General features: G+C 38.8%; 1 protein-coding gene across 2 annotated transcripts in view; it reads right to left on the bottom strand.

The window, feature by feature from the left end:
- Positions 1–7,063: 7,063 nt before the first annotated feature.
- REEP3 (receptor accessory protein 3) overlaps positions 7,064–26,986 on the bottom strand; it is a 98,470-nt gene continuing 78,547 nt past the window's right edge. For both annotated transcript variants that reach the window (XM_006154166.3, XM_027774080.1), the window contains exons 6-8: positions 20,508–20,655; positions 8,734–8,879; positions 7,064–7,798 (exon numbers count right to left, since the gene is read on the bottom strand). In XM_006154166.3, coding sequence (XP_006154228.1) covers positions 7,742–7,798; positions 8,734–8,879; positions 20,508–20,655 — 351 coding nt within the window. In that variant the 3' untranslated portion in view covers positions 7,064–7,741. The remainder of the gene's footprint in view (positions 7,799–8,733; positions 8,880–20,507; positions 20,656–26,986) is intronic.

The raw sequence follows: 26,986 nt of genomic DNA, 5'->3' as shown, positions 1-26,986 counted from the left end.
GTAACACTGTAGACTTCCAGTTTTGCCATGGTAACATTTGTGGGGCATTCCTTTTAGAACAGTACCCATTCCCTTGATGTCTACAGTATCACCTTTCTTGTAGATTCCCATATACGTTGCCAAAGGAACCGCTCCATGTTTTCTAAAAGGCCTAGAGAACATTTCCCTTTGTGTTCGTCATTTTGGTTAATTACTGGAAGATGGAGATACCGGCCAAAAGGCAAGCGGCATAATACTTTTCCCCAGTAAACTTTCCTGTGTAATTAGATAAGCTAATAACATCTAAGATTTATAATTTCTTCTGAATTAGTCAAATGATTTTATGTTTTGAGGTTGTTTCTTTGGAATTTAATTTTAAGGGTGCTGTGATGGTCACCAAACATGTCAACTTGGCTAGACCATGGTCCCCTGACATTTGGTCAAACACTATAATGGATGTTACTGTGAAAGGTTTTTTTTTTTTTAAGTGAGCTTAACATTTAAACCAGCAGAATGAGTGAAACAGTTTGCTCTCCATGATGTGGGGCAGCCTCATGTGTTACACCTCTGGGATGCCTTTGGACTTGAAATGTCAACAGTTTCCCGGGTCTCCAGCCTACTGCTTACTCTGCAGATTTTGAAGTTGCCAGCATCTACATCACATGAGCTGACTGCTTAAAATCTCTCTCTCTCTCCTCATCATATTGGTTCTGTTTCTCCGGAGAATCCAAATTCAGGTACCTACCTACTGCCATGATCTGTTGCAGCCTTCAAATTTAGATCAATTCTAATTAGGCCTAGGATGGCTGAAGGGGGAAGTCTCTACATATACCCTAACTTGTCTCCTGAAACTTGAGAGAGTATATCGAATCCATTAAAATTTGGTGAGTTCTTTTAATCTGGGTTCATCAGCTTCTCTCTTCATTTCTCTTTATTTTTAAAGAATTATTTATTTCTTTTATTCCATTTGTCATTATTATTTTTAAACTTGACCAGAGAGACAGAGAAAGGTAAAGTGAGAAAGCAAGCTGCCAGGTCTGGGACTTGAACCATGGTTGGCCATGTGGGAATTCAGCACCTTCAACTACCACACTACCCGCTGGTCCCTTCTTTTCATTTTTCTTTTCTTTTCTTTTCTTTTCTGTCTCTCTCTCTTTCTTTCTTTTTGACAGGTTTTGCTATAGGGTGCATGCGCTCGTCAGACAGACAGACAGACAGAAAGTGAGAAATCAGCCCCTGGGGGGATGGCCACGCTGCAATCCCTTCTCCTCCATTCTTCTCTCGGGATCTTGGGCATACATGCACATGTGTCCAGCATGAGTTTAAGCCACCGGGTCCGGGACTCAAGCCATGGTCGACTACATGGGAGTCTGGCGACATAGCCATTACGCTAACTGCTGGTCCCTTCATTTATTTTTTCCAAATCTCAGCATTAAACAACAATTGGGAGTCAGCCAATGGTGTGGTGGTTAATGTGGCTGGATCCCACATGATGGTGACAATTCAAGTCCTGAGTCTAGAGATTTGAAAAACACACCAGGGGTGTGTGTGTGTGCGCCAAAAATCCCACAAAGGAGGGAGAAATGGAAAAGGGACTGTAGTGTGATCATTCCTCATCAGATGAATTTTCTCACGTTTTCTCTCTCTTTAGTGAGGACACACAACTTTCTGACAAATTAAAAAAAAAAAGATTGGTACTTCTGTTCCTTCTTCAAACCTTCTTTCTCTCTCAAAATTTTTTGCTGGACAAAGACAGAGGGAAAGTGAGAATGCACCTCCCACAGGGGATACTCACACTGCAATTCCTTCTCCATTTCTCCTTTTCAGGATTTTGGGCACCTATGCTCATGTGCCCAGAGTGTTTTTCTTTTTCTTTTTTTTTCAGAGGTTTTGCTATAGGGCGCGAGCGCTCGTCAGAGAGAGAGAGAGAAACAGAGAGATAGAAAGCGAGAAATCACCACCCAGGGGGGATGGTCACACTGCAATCCCTTCTCCTCCATTCTCCTCTCGGGATGTTGGGGACACATGCATACGCACCCGGCATGAGTTTAAGCCACCGGGTCCGGGACACAGACCGCGGTCGACTACATGGGAGTCCAGCAACATAGCCATTATGCTAACTGCTGGTCCCGCCCAGAGTGTTTTTCAAGTTGAGGGTCTGAACTTAAACCAAGTAGTAGGCCATGCAGCTGCCTTCACAACACCACAGGCTGGCCCTCTTTCTTTATCTAATGCTAGAGGGCACATTTTCACGTGCACATATGAGAGAGAGGAAGAGTGAGAGCGAGCCCCTTCCTAACGGGGCCTAGTCATGCCATCACCCTTCTTCTGCCATTCTTCACTCTGTCAGGGTCCTGGGCATGTGTGCGTGTGGTTAGAGTGTTTTCAAGTTGCCAAGGTCAGGACTGGAGCGCAGGTCGACCCTGTGGGATCTGGCTTCCTCTGGGTAGTGCTTAACTGCTGTGCTACCGGCGGGGTGGGGACTCTTAATTTTGAAGGGCTACTAAAAATGTAGCAAGGTTTCAAAAATTACACCTTAAATAAAAGTTAATGCTCCAAATATTCCAGACTAGAGAGGGTGACTGCTTGACCTGAGAAAGTAACAGGGGACATGAGTAAACTGGTCAAACTGAGGATATATTTGGGAGAGACAAAGGACTTCACCAATGTACTAGATATCAGCGGTAAGGAAAAGGAGGGAACCAAGGATTAAGAAAAAAAAAATCTGCGCTGAGAAAGCCAAATGAATTAGTCAATAACCTTGAAAAAATCGCTAGATAGGTAACATTCAAATAATCAAATATTGATTTAGTGACAGTAAATTCATTTTTAAAAAGCAAGCATTGTTTCCCTTAGGTTAATAACTATGGATCTTAGATAGAAGCATTGTGCAAAACCATAACAGAACTGAAATAACACTAAGTAGGCAATTAATGCATAATTTTGGATAAAAAAATTGATCCTAATTTCATTTGCACATAATGCAAGAATATCACGCTTTTGTTTCCCCTCTTCTCTACTTTCTTCATCTAGGATTGTCAGGTAAACAATGAGTAAGCATGGTGATTTTCCTGCTGTGGTTGAGCACAGCCCTTTAGTAAACCTACACTTAACAATTATCAATCCTGTGCTTTACAATTTCAGTTCAAAGCTTTATCGTATAAAAAGCAATTTAAAAAAACATTACCAAAGCCAGACCTTAAGGAGAGAGTTTCAAGGCTAGAATATTAATGGGCAGGTAAAAGGGCAGAATGTTTTCCAGGGAACAATGAATCAGTCTCTGACATGATTTTTTTCATGAATCTCCTTTTTTAAGAACAGTGAACCACTTCAAGGGAGAATAAAACAATGGGGAAAAAAATGACCGCAGTTTATACATTCATTGTGTTCTTTTAAATATTTATTTAAATTTCTAAGCTCTCTGGATCATCACAAGGATATACCTTATAATAAAGATGAAAATATGGCTCCATTTTTATATGCTATCTGGAAACATTTGAACACATGATATATTATAATGCAGTAACACAAAGAAACTTTTTTAAACATAGGATTTCTCCCTAAAGCTTAAATGTGAGGCAGACAGACGTCTGACTTTAAAACAGATGGAACCCCAGAACATTTCCAGGATACATAAATCTGAATTGTGTGTTGTATTTTATGCCTGAGACAGCTAACCAATTCAAATTGATGGCTAAGGTTTCTGTATTCATTGTTCTTCCTATCTTCTCATTCTGACACCCACATTTAACAATTCAGAGTTTCTTTCATAGTCTTATAGACAAGCATTCCAGAATGTATAGAATTTTTATCACGTCCTCTGTAATTTGTAACCTTAAGTGTGTGTATATATTGTCCATTATTTGTCAATATATTTATAACAAACAATGCCAATTCATGGACTCCAACATATATTCTCTGACATAAAAAAGAAACACAAATTGCCACTAATAAAATTAGTTTATTTTATATTAACATTCTCAAAAAACACACTTATAAAATTACCCACTTAAAGACAGCCTTTACAAAGAGATTATTATACAGTTTTAGAAATTGTTTTGTCCTAATTATTAAAATACACAGATTTAAAAGGTGTTAGAAGAGAAAATGTTAAGTCACAGTCGTTTTTAAAAAAGAGCTAATATACATTAAATCTGTAGGATATTAAGAGATTAAATCTTAAAAACTTCAGGAAAAAAGCTGTACTTTTTGTTCAGAACACTTTAATCTTGAAAGATGTTTACTAAAAACATATACATTGCATAACAAAATAACAATGATTTCAGAATTTATCTAAATGCTTTGCAAATGAATCAATCTGCACAAGAGAAAATTATTTTTAAATATATTTAGTTCCTTAATTTTCCTGACAAAAAAATAACCAAATGAAAATTTAGTCCATCCCAATGAAAAACACAACTTATTCATACTTAATATGACAGCATTTTATATATAAGTATATATAAAACAACAAAAAAGTTCAAATTCAAGCATTTTCCCAAAGCACAATTCTTATTCAAAAAAAAAAAAAAAGGAAAGAAAGAGCTCATTTACCTAATCAATGTTCTATTAAATTTGGAATATTTACATACTTTGTAATACTGTAGAAATCTTTGGTGGTGACGCATGATGTAAGATCCCTGAAAACCCTTTAGTAATTTTGTCCCATCAATCAGTGTAGTCAAGTATTTGTAATTAGTAATGCTGGCAGTATCATTTTCAGTGAAGTGTGTAGAGGGGATCTTATGCAGAACCTGGGTGGGTTTATATAATTAATTACTTAGTATTAAGGCTTATTTCTGGCTCATTTTTATACCAGAAAGAATATGGTTGAAGAATAGATCAATTCTTACTCCTAAACAAACTCTGGAAATAATTATTAATGAACAAGTTGAATAGATGTATAGTAAAATAAAACATCAACTACGATTTTTGGATAAACTTGAACAGCTACTAAAATAGTGCCCAAAATAGGTTTGTGTATCTAATACCCACGTGGCGGTGTGGGTGAAGCAAGGCACAGTGGTCTACAGATAAACGTACTTCTTTTTACACCAGCAAACTTAAAATGAGAGGAATGAACAAAAAACCTCTGCTCTACATTAAAAGAAACAAAAATGTGTAAGCTTATTACATGAAGTTACTGAAACACATGTAAGTAATGAGAACCAAAATTAAAGGAATGTAAAAAAGACTGAAAACAGAGCAAAATGACATCAATTTGTATACAGGGACGTAACAAGAAATGTTATCAGAACAAGCGCTGAGACCGAAGGAGCACGATAAACACAGGGCTGGCATTATAAGTCTGCTGCTGTCTTTGAAAAAGCATTTTGATTCTAGAAATGTAGATGGGTACATAATGGTTCCAATTTAGAATAGTATATGAGTTTATTAAAGAATAGGCTTAACACTGAGATCAGACTTGAAAAAGAATGGTACAAATCAGCACCCATGGATAATGCTCTTGATACAAAGTCACTTACATGACCTTATCGGGCAATTTGAGATGACATTGCCTTTGTGCAGGAAAGACAAGCATGGTGCAGCATTTATATTAAGTAGTCTCATACCAGGCAATACAAACAAAACCCTCTTCTAAGAGTTTGTAATTACAATTCATGGAAATTTTACTGGGGTGGTGGTGGGGGGGAAGAGTCCTTCTTGAAACTAAGAGGTTAAAAATTAGTCAAGGCAAAATAGTTGGAGAATACATTTTCACCTAATGTTATGTATCAAGGAGGTGAAATAGTCTAAAAAAATATATATTTTTAATGTGTGAGAGAGCAGAAGTGAGCAGTGCAAGTGAGGAGGAGAAGGAAGAGGAGGCAGAAAGAGACAGGCATTACTGATAGAGTCTCACTTTTGTGGTCCTCTGCCCCAGTCTACCAGTTAACTAGGCACATGCTACCACACCCAGCCTGTTCAGGTAGGTCTAGGGAGGTCTCAGCCTTACATAGTAATGCTCTCCTGCTTGTGCCACTGCATCTGGGCTACAAAAATATTTTAAGACAAGAACTGGGAGATAACATATGAATTATACTAAGGTACTCCTGAGTAAACACTCTGTTCTTGGCCAATACTCTGAAGAGACTCTGAATACCCGTTACCAGCTAGCTCTATTTCTTAAAAGGTAGAATAGTCAGAAATCTCATAACTCTCTTTCATTGATTTTCTTTTGGACAAAGAAGTAGGAAAGCCAAAGAAATTACATGAACAGGCATATTAAGTAGAAATTTGATAATTTATCACTAAAATTATCACCAAAAATACATCAACTTAAGGTTCATAATGTATAGTTACCAGTACAACCTAAAAGAGCCTCAGAGTTCAATAATTCAAAATCTCTTCAATTAAAAAAAGTGATAGTTTTAAAATAACTTCTAGTATGTAGGATTGGTGACGTTTGTATTTTGCATTGGCACCCATGTTCAGGAAATGATCTCAGCCAGAAGAGATTCAAATGAATTTAGTCAATGCCAAATTTATAAACCAGCAGCACATATCAATGCCAAGCTTGTGAATGGACTGGCTGTTGGATAATACTATGAATTAGAAGAGATCTAAGTTCTATATAGGTCTTTGACTACTTCACAAAAGCTAAAAATACAACCACTGTTGACAAAAACATGCTAAATTACAACTACACTGTACAACTAAATATGAAAACCTGGTTAATGTTTTTAAAAATCCTCTTAATTTAATAAGAATTGTTTTATAATTAGAAATGGTTAAAATTGAACAATGAACTATATTGTTATATTATTAAAATCCAATGCATATAGCAAATAAAACCCACAGCAAAAGAGATGGTGTAATTCAAGGCATGAATCTGACATGTCAGCATATGAAATAACAATAAAAGTAGTGTCAATAAAATTTAAAGTAACTGGGGCCAGCAGTTGCTAAGGTGGTTAAAGCACTGGATGTGCAGTTACAGCCCCGGACCCAGCAGTTTGAAAAACATGCTAGGTGAGTGTGCATACATACACGAAATCCCAACAGGAGAATGAAGGGGAAAGGACTGTGGTGTGGCCACCCCCCCCCTTGGGGGTGGTTTTTCTCTCTCTCTCCCTGGTCAACAGACATGCCTTATGACAAAAATGCAATAAAAAAAAATTAAAAGTAAATGTACAGCTGTAAAATAAGTAAACAATTTTCAAGTGTGCAAAACTAGTTAGGAAAAAAAGTGCTATGTGAATACCTGGTTTTCAAATATTGTTTCAAAAATTTTCAGTTAATGGTGGAAGTTAGAAAGTATTATGAAAGTATAAATGTAAATATATAAAACATACTTTATTATCTTACATTAATTATGTTCTTGTTATATCACTGCAGGATCAGAGGGCTAGTTAATAACTACCCTTAAGTGACAGATACAACATAAATGGAGGTAAATGCAATTCAACATCACAAAGGCTGATGTATCCTGAACCTTAAAAAGACTCTTTTCAAGTAAACTGTGGGTTTGTGTTATATTTCAGGCACTCAATGTTGTCCGCGAATTTGAAAACAGATAACTCAATTTTTTCATAATTTCTGATATTATATATGCACAAACAGACTTTGCATAACTACTCTAGTAGTCAATATTTGGAAGAAATTATTAAAGAAATAATAACTGTTTAAATTCATCAAAGTAAATCCTATCACTGATGTAATTTAAAGAATTGTTTTAATGTGTGAATCCTGAATAGTTCCTGTCAGACAAGGAAGTTAATGTGTAGCGTAATTTGTCTTGGGATATTTGAAGTATAGGTGACTAAAAATACACCTGTGGTCTCTTCTTCACCCTATATTTTAGTGACCCATACCGCACCTAAAGAGAGAAATGCATTATTAAGAATGAGATGATTATATTTTAAAGGTAGGATTTAATAGTTCATAATCACAGTAATTTCATAAGCTTTCTGATATAAAGAATCAATTATCAACAAGTATGTACAAGAAAGTTCTACTGGGACTACCAGAGGTAGTAGTGGTTACACAGCTGGACTCCAATGTGGTTGACAATGATTCAAGTCCCAAACCTGATGGATTAAAACTCACACCAGGTATGTGTCCACGCATGCCCCAAATCCTGAGACTGGAGGAGAAGGGGCTGCGGCAATGGCCATCCCCCTGGCGGGGGATGTGTGATTTCTCACTTTCTATCTCTCTGGCAAGGACATGCGCCCTATAGCAAAAGCTCTCTCTTTCTCAAAAAAGGAAGTTCTACTTACATACTCAAAAAACTGTAGCTGATACTATGTGGATATATATCTACAGCTTATTGCTAGTAACAAAAAACAACTGATATGATTTATGTTTTACCCATGACCATGATAATAAACACTGATTGAAATACTTTGAGGCCATTTATAATTGCTACTAATTTCTGGCCATAAAGACCGTAATCTTATGAATAAATGTTTACTATTTCATCTTCATGTAGGAGGCTGGAAGAAAAACTATGAATTAATTTTGTTAGTCGCTTTCCTTGTTCATGCATAGGGTTAGCATTGGGTATTCATGATAGCATGTGATTTATTATGTGGGAATGCTATCTTCTACTTATAGTCAGAGATCAAGAATTTACCATTTTCAAAATTTCTGGAGATTCTAATGCATCTGAACTGAACAAGAATTTTAAATACGACTCCTGGTCTACCATTCCAGTCCTTCACTTATGGATCATTAACACCCTAAATGACAATGCAGCAGAGAAATCCCTTCATATTAATCATTAGGAAAACAATTCTACACTTGACTAACCTCCTTGCGGCCTTTGACAGTTTTCACAGATTTCATGCTTTGTGATCTTCGAAGCCCTTTGTGTGTTAACATCTCATCTTCGGAATATGGCCCATCGGCTTCTTCATCTGTTTTTTCATCTCCATCTTTAGGTGGAATTCCATACCCTAAACAAGATGTCAATGAAAAGTATATTTTGGTAAAAGGACCCCCTCAGTACAGGCTCTTCACTGCCCGTCTGCAGTTCCTATGTGGTTCATACTCACCCAGTTACCCTTTTCCGTTCTCATCTGGAATGTATTCCTTGTCCTTCATCATTAATCTCTGCCTCTTACCCTGTACTAGATGAAGCTTATAACTCATTTCCTCTATGAAGTTTCCCCTAATCATTCCTTGTTTTTATTTTTATTTTTTAAAGAATTATTTTATTTATTTTAATTTGATGAGAGAGAGAGAGAGAGAGAGAGAGAGAGAGAGAGAGAGAGAGAGAGAGAAAGAAAAGGCAAGCCACCAGGTCCAGGACTCGAACCATGGTTGGCTATGTGGGTGTACAGCACCCTTAACCACCATGCCACCTGCCAGCCCCATTCCTATTTTTACTATGCATTTTTCAGAATTTAAAAATAATTTGGTTTTCAGTAGGTAACACACTCATTCAAAAATCAGAGAATGTAAATTAAGTCTGTTTCCCCTCTTTTCCTTCTCATGAATTCTAAATCACCTAAGCATCTGTGTATTCTGTGTGCTATTTGCACTTTTGGCTTTAATTAGGAATTAAGGGTTCTCCCCCTATGTGTCCTATCTTTTGTCAGGACTGGGAGTGACAGTGTGCTCCCTGAGAGTCCAAGAAGACTCAAAGGGTCCAGAACCTTGGGCAAGATATGATTATAGGGGGCAGGTAATGGTGATGTTACAACAACCCTGCTGCAGCTGCTGAGATAAAACACAGCTAGACAGGCTACAGTAATTAGAAACACCATAGGCTGTGATGACAGATGTTTAGTCAGAGAACAACCGGCATCAGGAAGGTCAGTGGGAGATCATGTGGGAATGCTAACAGGCCATCTGTATGTGTAGCTATAAGGACCAACTATTGGTCAATATGCAAACATCTGGGCAGTCAGGCTGGTTAGTGTCAGGAAGTCTGAGAGCACCCTGAGGACAAGAACTCCCTCACTTCTGCTGAAGGCATTCTCAAACAGCACATATTTTAATACACAGATTGCTGGGCCCCAGCCCTGGAGTTTCTGCCTCAGCAGGCCTGGGGTAGGGCTGAAAATTTACATGTCAAAGAACTTCCCAGCCGATGCTATAGCTAAGGATCCAAGTCCCACATTTGGAGGACCACTGCCTGAGGAACCAGGGAGAACAAGATAGAAGCTCAAGGCAATCAGAGTACTTGGTAGTAAATTTCAAAGGAGGGGTGGGGTTTCAAGGTCCCCTGAAGTTTCAAATTCTCTTCTAATAAAGATAAGGAGCATAAATACTTTAATCTTCAGGTGAGGAAAAAGTAGATGTGTTTCCAATTTCAGGAAGAGGCAAGGGTTGGAACTTCTTGCATGTAAAAAAAAATACACTGAGTAAATGTTTATTAGTGGGCTCTCTCAGGACATGAATAATTTGAGACTCACTCAGCAAACTATGAAGAGTTAAGAAGCCTTTTGTTTATGTAGTAACATAAATCTCTTTAATTGTTTATTAGATAAGTGCAATTTTATGCTACAAGACTTCTGGGCTAGAAATATTAGGAAAGATCTGGAAGCCAAATCAGTCAATATTAAGGCCAAGAGCTTTTGCTTTCCTGCAGGAAATGAGTTGTGGGTAGAAGAGACAGTGTATGCAGGGGACAAAGCGGTAAGAAGCACAACTGCCTGGAAGAATCACAAAAAGGCCAGTGTGGCTGGGAGAGGGCCTGGGGCCAGCAGTCCTGGGAAAATGTTCTTAATGCAGTACTAAGTGGGGGAAGAAAATGTACATATAGAAATCAAATAAGGAAAAATATAAAAATCAAATTACAAAGTTCACGAAGTGGGCTTTTCAGTAATTTTAAATTTCATTTGCCTTTCCTTATTTTATCTCCTTTTAAAAAATTTATTTCAGGGACCAGCAGTTAGCGGACTGGCTATGTCGCTGGACTCCCATGTAGTTGACCGTGGTTTGAGTCCTGGACCCGGTGGCTTAAAACTTACGCCGGGCGCGTGTACGTGCATGCCGAAGATCTCGAGAAGAGAATGGAGGAGAAGGGATTACAGTGTGGCCATCCCCCCTGAGGGGGGTGGTTTCTCGCTTTCTGTCTCTCTTTCTCTCTCTGTCTGGTGAGTGCACACTCCCTGTAGCAAAAACCTCTCCAAAAAAAAAATTTAATTTAAAAGTTGTACTTTCTTCTATAGTAACAGAGAAAAAATAGGAAAAAAAACCCTGGTTATAGGTTGTTATTTCTATATATTTTCCTCTATTACCATTGCTTTCATATTCCTGATCCTGAAGTAGGAAAACAGAATGAGGAATCAAGGAAAGAGTCAGAGAGGAAGTAACTGTGATCAAAGGTTTTCTAAGGTCACAGATGTAGTATAAAACTACAGTTCGACAAACATAGTCCTTGCTATTTTAATTGCCTCTCATTTTGTATGCCTTAGGAATTAGAATTTCATTCAAAAGCTGATTATACATCTTATGCTTTCCGTCTTTCTTAATTTTGGCTAAAAAATATCTTATTAGTTTTCTACTTCCACTTTAAGAAAAAATGTTGGATTGATTAATTATTCCAAAAGTATTTTTAAAAATTCTATTACGTGTGAGTTTGTTAAATTACAGGGATACAATGATGAAACAGACACTTGATTTTTTCTACCCTCAAGGAACTTATAGTCCAATAGGCAAAAGACTCTAATGGGTATTACAATGCTGTAGTAAGTGCTGTAAATAGAAGATTAAGGACAAGGCATTATGAGAGCATACAACAGGAGAATTAGCCTGGGATAGAGCTGGGGCTGAGTTATGAGGAAGGGCCTTGTAGGATGTGGGGTCTAAGTTAGGCTCATGATGCTATCAGCTGGCACATGATGAAGCAGAACAAGGCCAGAGAGCTAATATACCATGCTACCAAGTTTGGACTGCACCAGACAGCAGTACTGGGAAAGGGCTTGTGCATTTAAGGTTTTTTTTTTGGAGAGATTTTCACTGTAGGGCGCGGGCGCTCACCAGACAGACAGAGAGAGACATAGAGGCAGAAAGCGAGAAATCACCCCCCAGGGGGGATGTTCACGCCGCAATCCCTTCTCCTCCATTCTCTTCTCGGGATCTTGGGCACGCACGCACACGCACCTGGCGTGAGTTTTAAGCCACCGGGTCCGCGGTCGACTACGTGGGAGTCCAGCGACATAGCCATTACGCTAACTGCTGGTTCCCTGCATTTAAGTTTTTTAAGCAGAAGGGTTACACAAGTAGATTTTGGTTCTGTGAAATATTTTTCTTGAGCTTTGGAGAATGAATAAAAAAATAGATGAGACTGAAAGCAAGGAGTCTAAGTAAAAAGGTAACTGCAGTATGGCAGGTCAGAAGTGATACAGTCCAAGGACTGAGGACAGAGAAAGGCCAAATTTTGGATTTAATAGGAGATAAAATTGCTAAGTTTAATTTAGTAATTTATTAAACCAATCCCTGTATCAATGAGAGAGAAGACATTAGAGTCACGTCAGATAGATCATTATAATACAGAGTTTTGGGAACCAGCAGATGGCATAGTGGTTAGGTCGCTGGACTCCCACATGGCTGACTGTGGTTCAAGTGTTGGACCCAGTGGTTTGAAAATCATGCCAGGCATCTGTGCATGTGTGCCTAAAATCCTGGGAGAAGAATGGAAGAGAAGGGATTGGCATGGCCATCCCCCTTAAGGGGGATTTCTTATTGTCTTATTTCTCTCCCTCCAGCAAGTACACATTGCCCTAAGGCAAAAATCTTTTTAAAAAAACTCCCAAAACCAAAAACACAATTTTGAGTCAGTCCCATGGCCTAGTAAAGGAAAACCGGATCCCACATGGCTGACCACAGGTCCCATCCTATGCCCAAAATCTCCATGGGATGGAGAAACGGAAAAGAAGGAATTGTGGTTGACTACGCCCCCTCAGGAGACGTTTCTCTCCCTCTCTCTCCCTCCTTTTGTCTTTCTCTGGAAAGCACAAGTGTCCTCTGGCAATTAAAAAAGAAGAAGACAGAAAATATATACACATTTTCCATTTAACTTAAGACCTAAAAATGAGTACTTTAATTATTTTTCTTTTTTAAAAGAATTATCTATTTTATTTTACTTATTGTTATTATCTTTTTACATTTTTTTGCTATTGGACACATGAGGTCACCAGAGAGAGAGGGGGAAAACGAGAAAGCACGCCACAAGGTCTGGGACTTAAACTATGGTTGCGCATGTGGAGGTCCTGCTGGCCCCCCCTTAATTATTTTTCAAAATAAAAAATACTATTGCTTTATTTTTAAGATTAAGTAAAAAAAATTAAAAATCTCACTGCTTACAGTTAAATACTGTTAATATGTTAGTAATACCCTTCCATACTTCCCTCCATGTACATATTTAGGTTGTTGGGAAACTCATGACATTTTTTTTTATGCGAAAACATCTCATGACTTTCTCAATGACCAGATACATTCAAATAAACAAACTTTACATATATTACTCCATATCATCATCTACCTATGATATCTGTATAGTATCAAAACACACATGCTGCTGGGGTTGGCAGCTGATGTGGTTGTTAAAGGTGCTGGATTCTGGGACCAGCAGTTAGCGTAATGGCTATGTCGCTGGACTCCCACATAGTCGACCGCGGTTCGAGTCCCGGACCCGGTGGCTTAAACTCACGCCGGGCGCGTGTGCGTGCGTGCCCAAGATCCCGAGAGGAGAATGGAGGAGAAGGGATTGCGGCGTGGCCATCCCCCCTGGGGGGTGATTTCCTGCTTTCTATCTCTCTGTCTCTCTCTGTCTGTCTGGCGAGCGCACGTGCCCTATAGCAAAAAAAAAAAAAAAAACCTCTCAAAAAAAAAAAAAAAAAAAAAAAAAAAGGTGCTGGATTCCCACATGGCCAACCACAGTTTGAGTTCTGGACCTGGCGGCTTGCTTTCTTGCTTTCCCTTTCTCTCTCTCTGGTCAAATTAAAATAATAATAGCAAATGGAATGAAATAAACAGTTCTTAAAACTAACACACACACATGCTGTTTTGTTGTTTTTTTTCCCTCCACAATCTACATATGTTTTCGTATCAGAAACTGTAGATTGACATTATTATTTTTCATGACACATGCCCTATAGCAATCACCTTTTTGTTTAATCATTTCTAGGCATTTGACCTGTTCCGAAATTTGTTACTATAACCACTGAGATGAACATTCTTGTGTATACATCTTTTAACACTCGCTTGATTATTTCCTGATGACATGTTCATAGAAATTTCTTGCTGAGTTAAAGGGAATACATTTTGAAGATTATTGCCAGATTGTCACCCAAAAGGTCTATTCCATTTTAAACATATAAGAAGTGCATGAGAGTGTTTGATTCTCAACATGCTCACTACAGTGGTTTTAAAAATATCCACAAATTTTCTGACATCCTTCTTCCATTCCTTTAAATTTCCCAGGCTTTTGTACTTGTTTCAACAAATCACCACAAAAATACAGTGTAAGCGATGTTATAGGACATTAGCCAGTTTTTCCTGGAACACTGACTCTGGGAGCCTTCAACTCCAATGTCCTTCCTTAGAGACTACGCTACACATTCTGGCCATATAGAGAGATGCCTGAGAGCCTCCACCACTTTAGTCCCTGGCTCTCTGGCTCTTCCCACCTCAGACACTAGCTATGTGAGCTCTTCCTCGGATTAGAAGTCTAGCCCCAGCTGTTGTCTGACCACAGCTGCACGAGCCCCTGAGCAAGAACTGCTTTGCTGGGTCCAGATGCCCCCAGACTCATGAGAAAAATACATGATTGGATGTTTTGTTTTTTTAAAGAATTATTTTATTTAGCTTTATTTATTTGTTTATTTTAAAATTTGACTAGAGAGGGACAGGGAGGGAGGGAGGGAGGGAGGGAGGGAGAGCGAGAGAGAGAGAGCAAGAGCGATGCGCGAGCGAGCAAGCAAGCCACCAGGTCTAGAACTCGAACCATGGTTGGCCATGTGCGATTCCAGCATTCTTAACCACCACACCACCTGCCAACCCTGACTGGATGGCTTTTAAGTCACTTTTTCGGGTGGTTCGTTATGTAGCAACAGATAACTAGAATAGTTACTAACACAAAGCACTGCTAATGACAATTTATTTTTTCTAATCCAGTAAGCAAAATTTACTATTATTAATTTTTTAAAAATTTGCCACAAGGTAGGACCAGCAGATGGTATAATGGTTATGTCACTGGACTCACACGGTTTAAGTAGATCACGGTTCAAGTCCCAGACCTGGCGACTTAAAACACATTGGGCTCATGTGCGTGCATGCCCCAAATCCCGAGAGAATGGGATTGCGGTGTGGCCATCCCCCTATGGGGTGATTTCTTGCTTTCTGTCTCTCCGTCTTTCTCTGTCTCTTTGGCAAGCACACATGCCCTATAGCAAAAATCTCTCTGGGAAAAAAAAAATTGCCAGAGGGTGCATGTGCTTACCAGAAAGAGACACAGAGAGAGAATGAGAAAGGACCACTCCATTATGGTCTAACCACAATCCCTTCTCCATTTGTTTTCCTTGGGATCCCGGGCATGCATGCACACACAAAGTGTGTTTCTCAAGCTGCTGGGTCTGGGACCTGAACTGCACAGTTGGCTATGTGGGATCAAGCCCTTTAACTACCATGCCACTGCCTGGCTGTATTATTACTGTTTTAATTTACTATTTCTTTGACTACATGATGCTGGAAATCTTTTTCATATATTTTTGGTCAGTTGTATTCTTTGGCAAAACTGACAATAATTGGTTTGCATGGGTTCCTAAAATGTTTAAAATTGCTTCCCCCACTTATGGTGTGCATGTCTTTTTTAATGTAAAACAATCTCTCAAGCTTACAGTCTGTTGAGTTTTCTGGTTTAGACATCATGCTTAAGAAGATTTATCTATCCTTGGGGCTGGCAGGTGGTGTGGTGGTTAAAGGCAATGGATTACCACATGGCCAACCATGGTTCAAGTCCTGGTTTGCTTTCTCGAGTTTCCTTTTGTTCTGTCTGTCTCTGCATGATCAAATTAAAGAAAAAAAATTCTTTAAAAATTTTTAAAAAATAAAAAGAGCAGCTTTATCCATTCTTTTAAAAAATTATTTTATTTAACTTTATTTATGTATTTTAATTTGACCTGAGAGGGACAGGGGTGGGAGGTGAGAAAGCAAGCTGCTAGGTCCGGGATTTAAACCGTGGTCGGCCATGTGGGAGTACAGCACCCTTAACCACCATGCCACCTACTGGCCCAAGAAGCTTTAATCTACCCTAACAGATAAAAATATAAATTTCCTACTATATGGTTTAATTTCTTACATTTCTAACATTTAAATCTTGATAGTTTAAGAATTTGTTTTAATTAGAAGCTTGAGGAGAGGTATAACTTCATTCTCTACCCCACCTTCTAAGTTTAGCAGTTATCATAACACCACTTATTAATCTGCCTTCTACCACCAATTCAAAAGGCCATCTTTCTCATGTATCAGTCTGAACAGTAAAATACCACTCTATACCAAATATATTTATATACTGTATTTTTCTATACCAACATAGGCATAAGTCCAGGTATACCTGGATTTGACTATCTATTAGGTTGTTGGGAAAGTCACAATGTAATTTTTAAGTTTTATATGCAAAAATATGTCATGACTTTCGCAACAACCCAATATTATATTCTCTTCACCTCTTCCAGTACTAGAACCATACTACTTTGTTAAAAATATTGTCAAGAGGGAACACTAGTTGGCATAACAGCTATGTTGCTGGACTCCCATGTAGTCGACTGCAGTTCAAGTCCCGGACTCGGTGGCTTAAACTTACGCCAGGCGCATGTGTGTGCTTGCCCAAGATCCCGAGAGGAGAATGGAGGAGAAGGTATTGCAGCGTGGCATCCCCCTGGGAGTAGATTTCTTGCTTTCTGTCTCTCTCTGTCTTTCTGGTGAGTGCATGTGCCCTATAGCAAAAACTTCTCAAAAAAAAAAAAATGTCAAGAGAAAGTTTTAGTTTCTCTAAAAGCTCAGAATATGTATTATAGAAAATTTGGACTTGGGCAAAGTCATACATATTAAATATTTAATTTCAAAACTGAACAAGTATCTTTCTTATACTGTGACTACTTCATATTTTTAAACCCTGAAGTTATTTTAATTTCAAAGTCTGAAATTTAACCAAAGAACTATATAGCACAACAACATCTTAAAATATTTTAGTTATGGTGATGTGGTAGTTAAGGTGCTGGATTCCCACAGGGCCTGGCTCTAGTAGGGTGGCTTGAGAATCACGCCAGGCATGTGTGCATACATGCTCAAAATCCTGAGAGGAGAATGGAAAAGATATTGTGGCAGGGCCATCCCCCTAGGGGTCTATTTTTCACTTTTCCTCTCTGTCTCAGTTTTTCTCTGGTGAGTGCGAGTGTTCTATGGCAAAGACCTAAAAAAAAAAAAAAGAAAGAAAGAAAGAAAATTTCAGCCACACCATTTTAAATTTAATAGATGAATGTCATAAAAACAGTGTTTTAGATTTTCATATTTATAGACTAGTTTTAATTTAGATAACTGGAGTATAATTTAAAAATTATTTATTTTAGTTGTTATTATTATTTTTAATTTGACCAGAGAGAGAGAGGAAGGTAAAGTCAGAAAGCAAGTCATCAGGTCCCAGGACTTGAACCACAGTTGGCCATCTGGGAGTCTAGCACCTTAACCACCATGCTACCTGCCAGCCCCCTGGAATATAATCCTTAACCAAGTCTAAGGTATACTTATAAATGAACTGCTGATAAAGGAATCCAATGTCTAATCTAAATCAGCAAAATACAATATATATAGCAGACCACATTATATCAAAACTAAATATACTTAATTTTAAATATGTATTAAGTGATGCCTATATTGGGCCAGCCTCGTAGTACAGTAGTTAAGTGCTACACATAGAAGGCTGGATCCCACATGGCTGACCCCAATTTAAATCTTGGCCTTGGTGGCTTGGGCACATGTGCATGTACACCCAGAATCCTGACAGGATGGAGATATGGAGGAAAAAGGATTCCAGTATGACTTTGCCCCACTGGGTAGTGTAAACGCTTTCTCTCTTTGGTGAGTACATACACCCCTGGCAATTAAAAAGAAACACCTATCTTAGAAACTAATTTTATAGGGGCCAACAGGTGGTATGGTGGTTAAGATGTTGGACTTTCACATGGCTGACCATGGTTTGAGTCCCAGACCCGACAGCTTACTTTCTTACCCCCCCCCCCCCCCCCCCCCCCCCGGCGATCTCTCTGTCTCTGGTGAGTACCTGAAGCAAATTAAAAAAATAATAATACTGATAAATGAAAGCAAATAATTTTTTTAAAAAAGAAACTTATTTTACATTATTAATGTATTAATGAGACCAATGGCTCAAAGTTCAATGATTCCTCCTTACTAGAGGCATTACTGCTTTAATCAATGGCCAATGTTAGATATCTCTTAGATAACAAACTCTGTAAAGTTATTTATTCTTAGGATAACTTGGAAGAAAGTGCATTATTTTTAAAGAATTATTTTATCTAACTTTATTCTTATTTATTTTATTTTATTTTGACCAGAGAGGGACAGAGTGAGAGAGACTGAGAGAGAGAGAAAGAGAGTGAAAAAGCAAGCTGCCAGGTCTGGGACTGGAACCGTGGTCAGCCATGTGGGAGTATGTGGGAGTCTAGAGTCCTTAACCACCATGCCATCTGCCGCCCCTACCCCCCTTTGAGAGGTTTTCGCTATAAGGTGTGTGTGCTCCTCATAAAGACAGAAAGACAGAAAGCAAGAAATCACCTCCCTAGGGGCAGTGGCCATGCCGCAATCCCTTCTCCATTCTCCTCTTGGGATCTTGGGCACACATGCACACATGCCCAGCAAGAGTTCAAGCCACTGGGGTCCAGGATTCAAACTGCTGTCGAATACATGGGAGTGTAGTGACATAGCTGTTATGCCAACTGCTGGTACCACCTCCCTTTTTTTAAAAGAATTATTTTATCAGGGGCCAGCAAGTGGTATGGTGGTTAAGCACGCTGGACTCCCACATTGCAGACCGTCTGAGTCCCAGACCTGGCGGCTTGCTTTCTCACTTTTTCCCTTTCTCTATCTCACTCTGTCCCTCTCTGGTCAAATTAAAATAAATAAGTAAATAAATCAATAAATCAATTTCAATTATCTACTTTATTATTTATTTATTTTAATTTGATCAGAAAGGGACAGAGAGAGAATTATTTTCTCCTTTTTAAGGAGGGCCTGTTATTTTATTTTTGAAATTGGTTTTAACTATAAAGGATGATTTTTGTTCTTCCTCTAAAGAAAACTATGGGTCCAGCAGGTGGTGTGGTGGTTCAAGTGCTGGACTTCCACATGGCTGACCATGGTTTGAGTCCAATCACTTGGCATATGGGACATGAACCATGGTTGGCCATGTGAAAGTCCAGCACCTTGACCACTATGCCACCTGCCAGTCCCAGTGTATATATTTCTAAGATTGTGATAACTTACTAAAGTTTTAGAATGTGTCAATTATGACATGCTTATAATTTATTTTAGAATGTGCCTACATATTAGCCCTTTAGCTAGAATAATGTAATTTCAACACGTTTTTGATTATTTTCAAATTGAGTCATCTTTCGTTACCTGCTTAACACTTTTTATCTTCTGAGTCAATATCCTTATTTGACATGGCATTTACAGTAAAGAGTGTTCACTGTAAAACTCCTTGGATGTCAGTACATAGTTAATAGGAAGAGCAACAATCACAAGTTGGAAATAGTGCCGGTGGTGAGAAGGCGATGCTAACCAACATCCATAGCTTCTAAAATCTATGGCAGCGCAAGAGACTTTTAATACTTTCTTAGTGGGATGATCGTCAGGGTCAGCAAGAGGCATGTATTAACCTTATTTAGAGAAAATGAACTATAGTTAAATGTAGAACTTCCAACTATAAGCTTAAATGTTCTTTCTTTCTTTTTTTTAGAGGTTTTTGCCGCAGGGCGCATGTTATTGTGGCAGAGAGACACAGTGAGAAAGAAAGTGAGAAACCATCCCCGAGGGGCAATGGCCACACCACAGTCCCTTCTCCTCCATTCTCCTCATGGCATCTTAGGAACACATACACATGTGCCCTAGGTGATTTTCAAGTCACCAGGCTGGGGACTTGAACTGTGGTGGGCCATGTGCGAATCCAGTGATATAGCCAGTATGCCATTTGCTGACCTCAATGGTCTATTTTTCTTTTTTTAATTTGTATCTTTCTATGAGAGAGTAAGGGAGAGAGAGCAAGAGAGGAAGAGGCACTCACAATGGGATCCCTACACTGTGATCCACACCCAGTTCCTGTGGACCTAGAGCACCAGCACACACACTTATACACTGCGTGCTCAGGACTGTCGTGGAACAGGAACCCAGGACCTTTCCCATATGGTCCAGCTATGTCACCAGTGGGCCAAAACCTAGCCCCTTCAAAGTAAATTGTGTCTACCCAAATTTATATAGTTCTATGTATTATTTTAGTACCCATCTTGGCACGCATGTTCAGTTATGAAAGGACCACATATTATAACAAACAAGCATACCTGCTGATTCACTGGGGGCTGGTTTACTCTTCTTTTTTGCTTCTGGTAAAGGCTGATATGGTCTTTGTCCCACAGGCTCATCACCTTGGATAGCTGTTAAATCATGCATACTGAAACTTCTTAAACGTTCAGTTATTGCTCCTTGACTCTATTTAACAGAGAAGTGGTAGATCCAAGGGGAAAAAAAAGAAACAAAAGACTTTAAAGTATTTAATATACTCATATCCAACTATCCTGAACATTTACTATGAAACTTTTAGAAAAGTTGAAAGAATTGCACAGTGAAAATGATTGTTCGCATTTTGCTTTATCTATCACATTTATTAACTTAATACTGCAGTACATTAAATGATTGCTTACAGCACATATAAGTCAAATCCATCCTCACTAACTTGGTTACCATCTATCTATTCATCAAGCCATTTGATTTGTTTGTTTGCTTTAGGGCAGGTGCACTCGCTGGAAAGAGACAGAGAAAAAGAAAGTGAGAAATCATCTCCTGGTTGGGGAGACGGGAATGGCCAGGCTGCAATCCCATCTTCTCTAGTCTCCCCTTGGGATTTTGGGCATATACATACAAGTCACTGGTCCGGGACTTGAGTGGCGCAGTCAGCCATGTGGTATCCAACACTGTAACTGCCAGGCCACTTGCTGGGCCCCAACTCATATTTTCTTGCTTTTCAAAATAAGCTGTAGAGGGACCAGCAGTTAGCGTAATGGCTATGTCGTTAGACTCCCATGTAGTCGACCGCGGTTTGAGTCCCAGACCCGGTGGCTTAAACTCACGCCGGGCGTGTGTGCCCAAGATCCCGAGAGGAGAATGGAGGAGAAGGGATTGCGGCATGACCATCCCCCCTAGGGGGTGATTTCTTGCTTTCTGTCTCTCTCTGTCTGTCTCTGTCTGTCTGGTGAGCGCACACGCCCTATAATGAAACCCTCCCCCCCCCAAAAAAAAGCTGTAGATATCAGCACATTTTATCGCAAACATTTCAGCATTATATTTAATTTTAAAAAGTAATAAATATATGATAGGTTTACCCTCAGAGTGAATAGCCCTAAAACTAGCACTTTGGGGCTCAAAGTTATTGAGTTAGAAGAACTTTTTTTTTTTTTTGGAGAGATTTTCGCTATAGGGTATGTGCGCTCGCCAGACAGACAGAGAGAGACAGAAAGCAAGAAATCACCCCCTAGGGGGGATGGTCATGCCGCAATCCCTTCTCCTCCATTCTCCTCTCGGGATCTTGGGCACACATGCACATGTGCCCAGAGTGAGTTTTAAGCCACCGGGTCTGGGACACAAACCGTGGTCGACTATGTGGGAGTCCAGCGACATAGCCATTATGCTAACTGCTGGTTCCCGAGTTAGAAGAACTTTTTTAAGTAATGGGACCAGCAGGTGGCATGGTGGCTAAGGCACTGGACACTCCCACATGGCTGACCACGGTTTGAGTCCCGAACCTGGTGGCTTGCTTTCTCACTTTCCCTCTCTCTCTCTCTGTGTCTCTGGTCAAATGAAAATAAATGAATGAATAAATAAAATTAAATAAAAAATAATTCCTTTAATAAAAAAAGAAGAACTTTTTAAGGTAAAAGAGATAGTTTTAAAGCTAAGTCAAAAGTGATAATGGCCCTATATAGAATAAGGTAGAAAAACTTAAGAGCCAAAAAATCTTGGACATAAAACAATAGTTCTGTACTTCTCAGTTAATGAATTCACTATCTGGCAAGACATACCTACTCCTATACAACTTGATTTTAAGCCATTTTGCTTTAACAATATGGTTACAGACACAGGTGGGTATTTAAATTTAAATTAATTAAAATGAAATAAAATTTACAATTCAGTTCCGTAACTGCTTTAGCCGCATTTCATATGCTTGATAGCTACATGGGGCTGGTAGTTACTGTACTGGGTAGTACAGAGTTAGAACATTTCCATCACTGCAGAAAGTTCAATGATTTTCATCAGTGCACAGCTCTGAAAAAGACATTATCTGAACTTTTCAGATATAACTACATTTCCCCCCTAAATTATAAAACTTCAGAAAAAGAGAAAAAAAATTCTAAATTTACCCTCTTTAAATTTGCATAGCATATAGATGAATCATTTCTTATTTATAGCTGGATTAAAAATATTCTTCCAAAGGTTTTTTTACACTTATTATTTTTTTCTTTTCACACATGTGAATTTATGATTGCCTCTAGTTAAAATGTTACCATAGAAACACATCCATAATGGCTTTTCTCTAAATTTCCAAGTCAAAGGTGCTACAAATGATTGGGCGTCTCTACTAACTTGTGTTTTACACTGAAGAAAAGGATCTTGATTCATGAGCCTTGATTCAGTACTCTGGTTAGTGATATTAAATTATGTGAAAACACAACACCATTTCTGTATTCCAGTTAAGCTTGCTATTTCTACTATATTTTAAAAATTGTGATTAGTAATTATTAAAAGGTCTATATTCTCAATAAAAAAAATTGGATTTCAAACATTTTTAAAAACATTCTTGGGACCAGTATATGGCATTAATGGTTATGTGGCTGGACTCCCACATGGCTGACTGTGGTATGAGTTTCAGACCTGGTGGCTTCAAACTTACTCTGCGAGTGTGTGTGTGAGTGCCTGAGATCCCAAGTGGAGAATGGAGGAGAAGGGATTGCGGAGTAGCCATCTCCTTAGGGGGTGATTTCTCATTCTCTGTTTCTCTATCTCACTGTCTCTCTGGAGAGTGCACATACCCTATAACAAAAATCTTTCTTTAAAAAAAAATATTCTTGGCATGGTTTAATGCATTATACTTCTTTCCTCCCTATCAGATATCACGTACTTATTAAACAGATGATTGACAGAAAACTTCAGAAGCACACTAGAAAGAACTGACCAGTGCTCATCTGAAAGATGCCTTGTTTTCTTAGAATTACCATATTGTTATCTCAACTTTGTATTTTTGTGCCCTTTCTGAGCAATTATTGTATTTATTTTTTAACCTACTGCCACATAGATGACAAACAAAATGCACACCCATGATACCCTCTACCTGACTCAGGCGTCATTACCAAGGCTGGCTGTAAGTCCCCAACCCTCCCACTCAAGAAAGCATTCAGAATACAAGTGAGTCAATGTATCATCGAATAAGTCCAGCTTTATAATAATAGCACCCACAAACTGGTACTTTTAAAAGGTATAATTAACAAATTTCTCAGGACATTGCTCACAAACTAACTCACATTATTGTTGTGTCTATTACTGCGCTATGTACATGAGCCTCCCAAGCAAGATTTTAAGAAAGGAGAGCATAGGGACAAATCTTAGACTTCTGTTCTCTTAGTGCACCTAGTCTGGTACTCATACTGACCATGTAATAAGTAAACTAAATACTCTTTTTATGCCTGTTCTTTATCATTACTTTTGACTGCTAAAGAGTTCTCTACAGATAGCAGCATATTTTCCCGTTAACAACAGAGTCTCTCTCTCTCTCTCTTTTTTTTACAATTACAGATTTTTAAATAATTATTTATTTAATTTTATTTATTCATTCATTTATTCTTAATTTGACCAGAGAGAGATAGAGAGAGAGAGAGATAAAGGGAAAGTGAGAAAGCAAGCCACCAGGTCTGGGGACTCGAACCCTGGTTGCCCATGTGGGAGTGTCCAGCGCCTTAACCACTATGCCACCTGCTGGTCCCAATAACAGAGTTTCTATGTAAAGGTCCAACAGCAAACTACAGGTATGGTCATGGATATCTCTGTAGGTAGACTAGCCTATTCTCCATGGGTTTGTTTTAGGTTTAGATTAAAGATGGATAAGGCCCAGGCCCTGTGGTATTTGGGTGAGCACATTGGATATTAATTTAGCTGAGTAACCAACTCTATTATCAGTACCCCCAGGGCTTCAAAGAAGGCCACGTACTGTATAGAAAAGCAAAAGGGATATATGAGCCCTCTTAAGGACCTCCAATACTTGAACTCAAAGCCATTAATTATTACCTTGGAAATTCAGAGTTTTCCACTGTATATTTTTTTATGGCCTCAGTATAAAGCTAACATGAGAAGAGAGAATTAGTACTGTAAACCTCAAAAACTTAAATAAGTAGCCAAAATCAACTACTAAAAATAATCACATCTAGGTGTCACCAGCTGGTGTGGTAGTAAAGGGCTGAACTCCCACATGGTCAACTGTGTTTTGAGTCCCGGATCTAGCAGTTTGTTTTTTTTTTTTTTACTTTCCCTTTCTCTCTCTCTGTCTCTCTCTCTTGAGCACATGTGCCTTATAGTAAGATTAATAATAATAACAATAATAAAAACAAATACAATTAAATAAATGTCTAAAAAATAATAATCTCTCTCTCTAAAAAAAAAGAAAAATCCTCTGACCAGCCTGTTGTGTGGTGGTTCAGGCAGCTGGATCCCACATAGCAGACCAAATGGTTGGAGTCCTGGACCCGGTGATTTGAAAAAGATTCTGGGTATTTATACATGCGTGCCCAACATCCCAAAAGGAGGAAGGAGGAGAAGGGATTGTGGCATAACCATCCCCCAAAGGTGCTTTTTCACTCTTTGCATATCTAATGAGTGTACCTGCCCCCTGGCGGGGGAAAAAAAAATCAATCCTAAAATTCAAAGAGAAAGTAACAGACATATTCTGAGGAGAATGTAAAAGTCAAAGTAATTAAGTATTCTATAGAATAATTTATGTTGAAATTGACCATCATTAGCAGAAGTTTTTCTAAATTTTTTGAACTTCAAATAGATTAAAGTTGTTAGGGTTTGTATTTAGATGGAACCAACTGTTCATTTAAGAGATTAAGAACACTGGGGCCAGCAGGTGATGTGGTGGTTAAGGTGCTGGATTCCCACATGGCCAACTCTGGTTCAAGTCCCAGACTTGGTGGTTTACTTTCTTACTCCCTCGCTGTATCTTTCTCTTTCTGGTGAGCTCACATGTTCTATAGCATTAAGAAAATAATCTTTTTAAAAAGGGTAATAATAGGGGCCAGTAGATGGTGTAGCACTTATGTCGCTCAACGTTCATGTGGCCGACTACTACTGGAGTCCCTGACCCGGTGGCTTGAAACTCATACCAAGTGCATGTGCATGCTTGCCCGTGATCCCGGAAGGAGAATGGAGGAGAAGGGACTGCAGTGTGGCCATCCCCCCTGGGGGGGTGATTTCTCACTTTCCTTCCCACTGTCTCTGTTCTCTCTCCAGCAAGCATGTGCATCCTGAAGCAAAAAACTCTTAAAAAAAAAAAAAAAGATAATGATAATAAGAGTCTGAGAACCTGCTGTGGCTGACTGGGCAGGAAGTCTGGGTCTAGAGCTAGCACATTCAAGACCCAGGAAGATTCTTCAGTTGAGAAGCAGTTCTCTGAACTGGCCACACAAAGGTCACTCATATCCAAGGATACCAGCACATCTGAATGTCTAGTGAGGCATTTAACTACATGATTAGCATCCATAAGAAGGCATGCATGTTTAGCTAATTCTCAATGTTTATTGTCAAATAATTCATTTCTCTTCATTCCTTAATTTTGTCAGAAATACGTGTGCACACCAAGTGAGCAATGGGTGAGAAAGCACCCTCATGGGAGATGGTTACACTGTAATCCCTTTTCTTCCACGTATCATTTTGGAATTTTGGGCAGGCACACATATGCACCCAGTGTGGTTTTTTCAAGCTACTCGTCTCAGCCTCACTGTCAGCCAAAGAGCTGACCCTACACTCAAATAATTCTGCATTTGTTTAAATATTCATTTTCTGTTTAAACACTGCATTAAAATTACTCTGTTTTGTGTTAAATAAATGTAATTCATTCTGTTTATCAGCACCATTGTATCAAATCTTCAACCTATTCTTTTTACTTTTTTTAATTAAGAATTTACAACCACCAGCTAGTGGCATGGTGGTTGAGGCAACTGGATCTTACACGACTGACAGTATGGTTTGAGTCCTGGACCTGGCAACATGAAAAACATGGGCATATATTTGAGTGCCCAGAATTCCAAAAGGAGGGAGAAATAGAAGAGAAGGGACTGCAATGTGACCATTCCAAATGGGGAAGGGAGAGGCACTGCTTTCTCACATCTCCCCTTAATCTCTGTGTGTCCTCTGACAAAAATTTAAAAAGAAAAAAAGAGTTAAAGAACATATAATTAATATAATCTTAAAAACATAAACACTCTTTTACAGAATTTTTTCATTTTTAATATTTTTAGAACTATTTATTCAATTTTATTTATTATTATTATTTTTAAAAATTTGCTTTAGGGCACAAGCACACAAGGGAGAGAGAGAGAGAAAGTGCGAAAGCAAGCCAACAGGTCCAGTACTCAAACTGTGCTGGCCATGTGGGAGCCCAGAGCCTCAACCACCACGCCAGCTGCTGGCCCCAGAATACAATTCAATAATGAACTGCCATTAAGCTCTACTTCTTGTTGATGCTTGACATGTTACATTATAATTGCAGAGAAGAAAT

This window comes from Tupaia chinensis, unplaced genomic scaffold (genome assembly GCF_000334495.1).
Source record: "Tupaia chinensis unplaced genomic scaffold, TupChi_1.0 Scaffold000399_1, whole genome shotgun sequence".
In the NCBI taxonomy this organism is placed as follows: domain Eukaryota; kingdom Metazoa; phylum Chordata; class Mammalia; order Scandentia; family Tupaiidae; genus Tupaia; species Tupaia belangeri.
The sequence above is the reverse complement of the archived record's forward strand: the minus strand, read 5'-3'. Positions and strand labels throughout refer to the sequence as shown.